The 1050-nt window shown below is 43.5% G+C and overlaps 1 protein-coding gene across 1 annotated transcript; it reads left to right on the top strand.

The window, feature by feature from the left end:
- Positions 1–539: 539 nt before the first annotated feature.
- On the top strand, positions 540–777 carry LOC104517645 (ETS translocation variant 3-like protein; the record flags this gene model as incomplete). The annotated part of the gene is made up of 1 exon (XM_010164049.1): positions 540–777. A coding segment is annotated over one exon (238 nt), but the record flags the coding sequence as incomplete, so codon positions are not given.
- Between the last annotated feature and the right edge of the window lie 273 nt (positions 778–1050).

The following is a 1050-nucleotide window of genomic DNA, read 5'->3' as shown; positions in this document are numbered from 1 at the left end:
TGAGCTGCCTTGCTCTGAAATTGTGAGGAGCTGGAGTCACTCAGAGCTCTGCTTTCACCCCCCCCCTCAACATCAGCTCCCCAAATGCTCCAAATCTAAATAATTCCCTTTATTTCAAACCACCTGCAATCCAAATTGTAGCCAGGTCTAAAGTTTTAGGGTTAATTTTTGCTGCTGTTTACATCCATTTTAGTTGTAACATATTTTTGGGGGGGTCTTTTTTGCTGCTGTTTACATCCCTTTTAGTTTTAATATATTTTTTTGGAGGGTTGTTTGGGGATTCTCTGAGGAGAGCGAGCTACAAGGAGGGAGAAAATAGTTAAAGAGTAAGATTTCTCTCTTTTACTTCCTATAAAAACCAAATTTCTCTCCTTCCACATTAAATTTTCAATAGAATTACAACCCTGTGGTGTCACTCTGGAGAAAACACCATCAATACCTGATAGAATTTGGCAGTTGTGAGCTCCTGTCGCTCTCTAAATGACTTTTTATTTCTATTTCTTTATGTTTTGGTGGTTTTTTTTCTCCTCCCCCTCAAGGTTATCATTTCCCAGAGTGGGCTTACAAAACCGAATCCAGCCCAGGCTCCCGACAGATCCAGCTGTGGCATTTTATCCTGGAATTACTCCAGAAGGAGGAATTTCGTCATGTCATCGCCTGGCAGCAAGGAGAATACGGGGAGTTTGTCATCAAGGACCCTGATGAAGTGGCCAGGTTGTGGGGCAGGAGGAAATGCAAACCCCAGATGAACTATGACAAGCTGAGCCGAGCTCTCAGGTGAGTAGAAATCTCCGTGGAGGTGAGATGGGGGCTGGTAAAGAGCCTTCCACCCTTCCCTCCCTCCTTCCCTCCCTCCTTCCCTCCCTCCTTCCCTCCCTCCTTCCCTCCCTTTTAATATATTTTTTTGGAGGGTTGTTTGGGGATTCTCTGAGGAGAGCGAGCTACAAGGAGGGAGAAAATAGATAAAGAGTAAGATTTCTCTCTTTTACTTCCTATAAAAGCCAAATTTCTCTCCTTCCACATTAAATTTTTCATAGAATTACAACCCTG

The sequence above is a fragment of the Antrostomus carolinensis genome, unplaced genomic scaffold (genome assembly GCF_000700745.2).
Source record: "Antrostomus carolinensis isolate BGI_N321 unplaced genomic scaffold, ASM70074v2 scaffold16383, whole genome shotgun sequence".
NCBI classification, from domain to species: Eukaryota; Metazoa; Chordata; class Aves; order Caprimulgiformes; family Caprimulgidae; genus Antrostomus; species Antrostomus carolinensis.
This window is presented reverse-complemented; position numbering and strand designations above follow the sequence as displayed.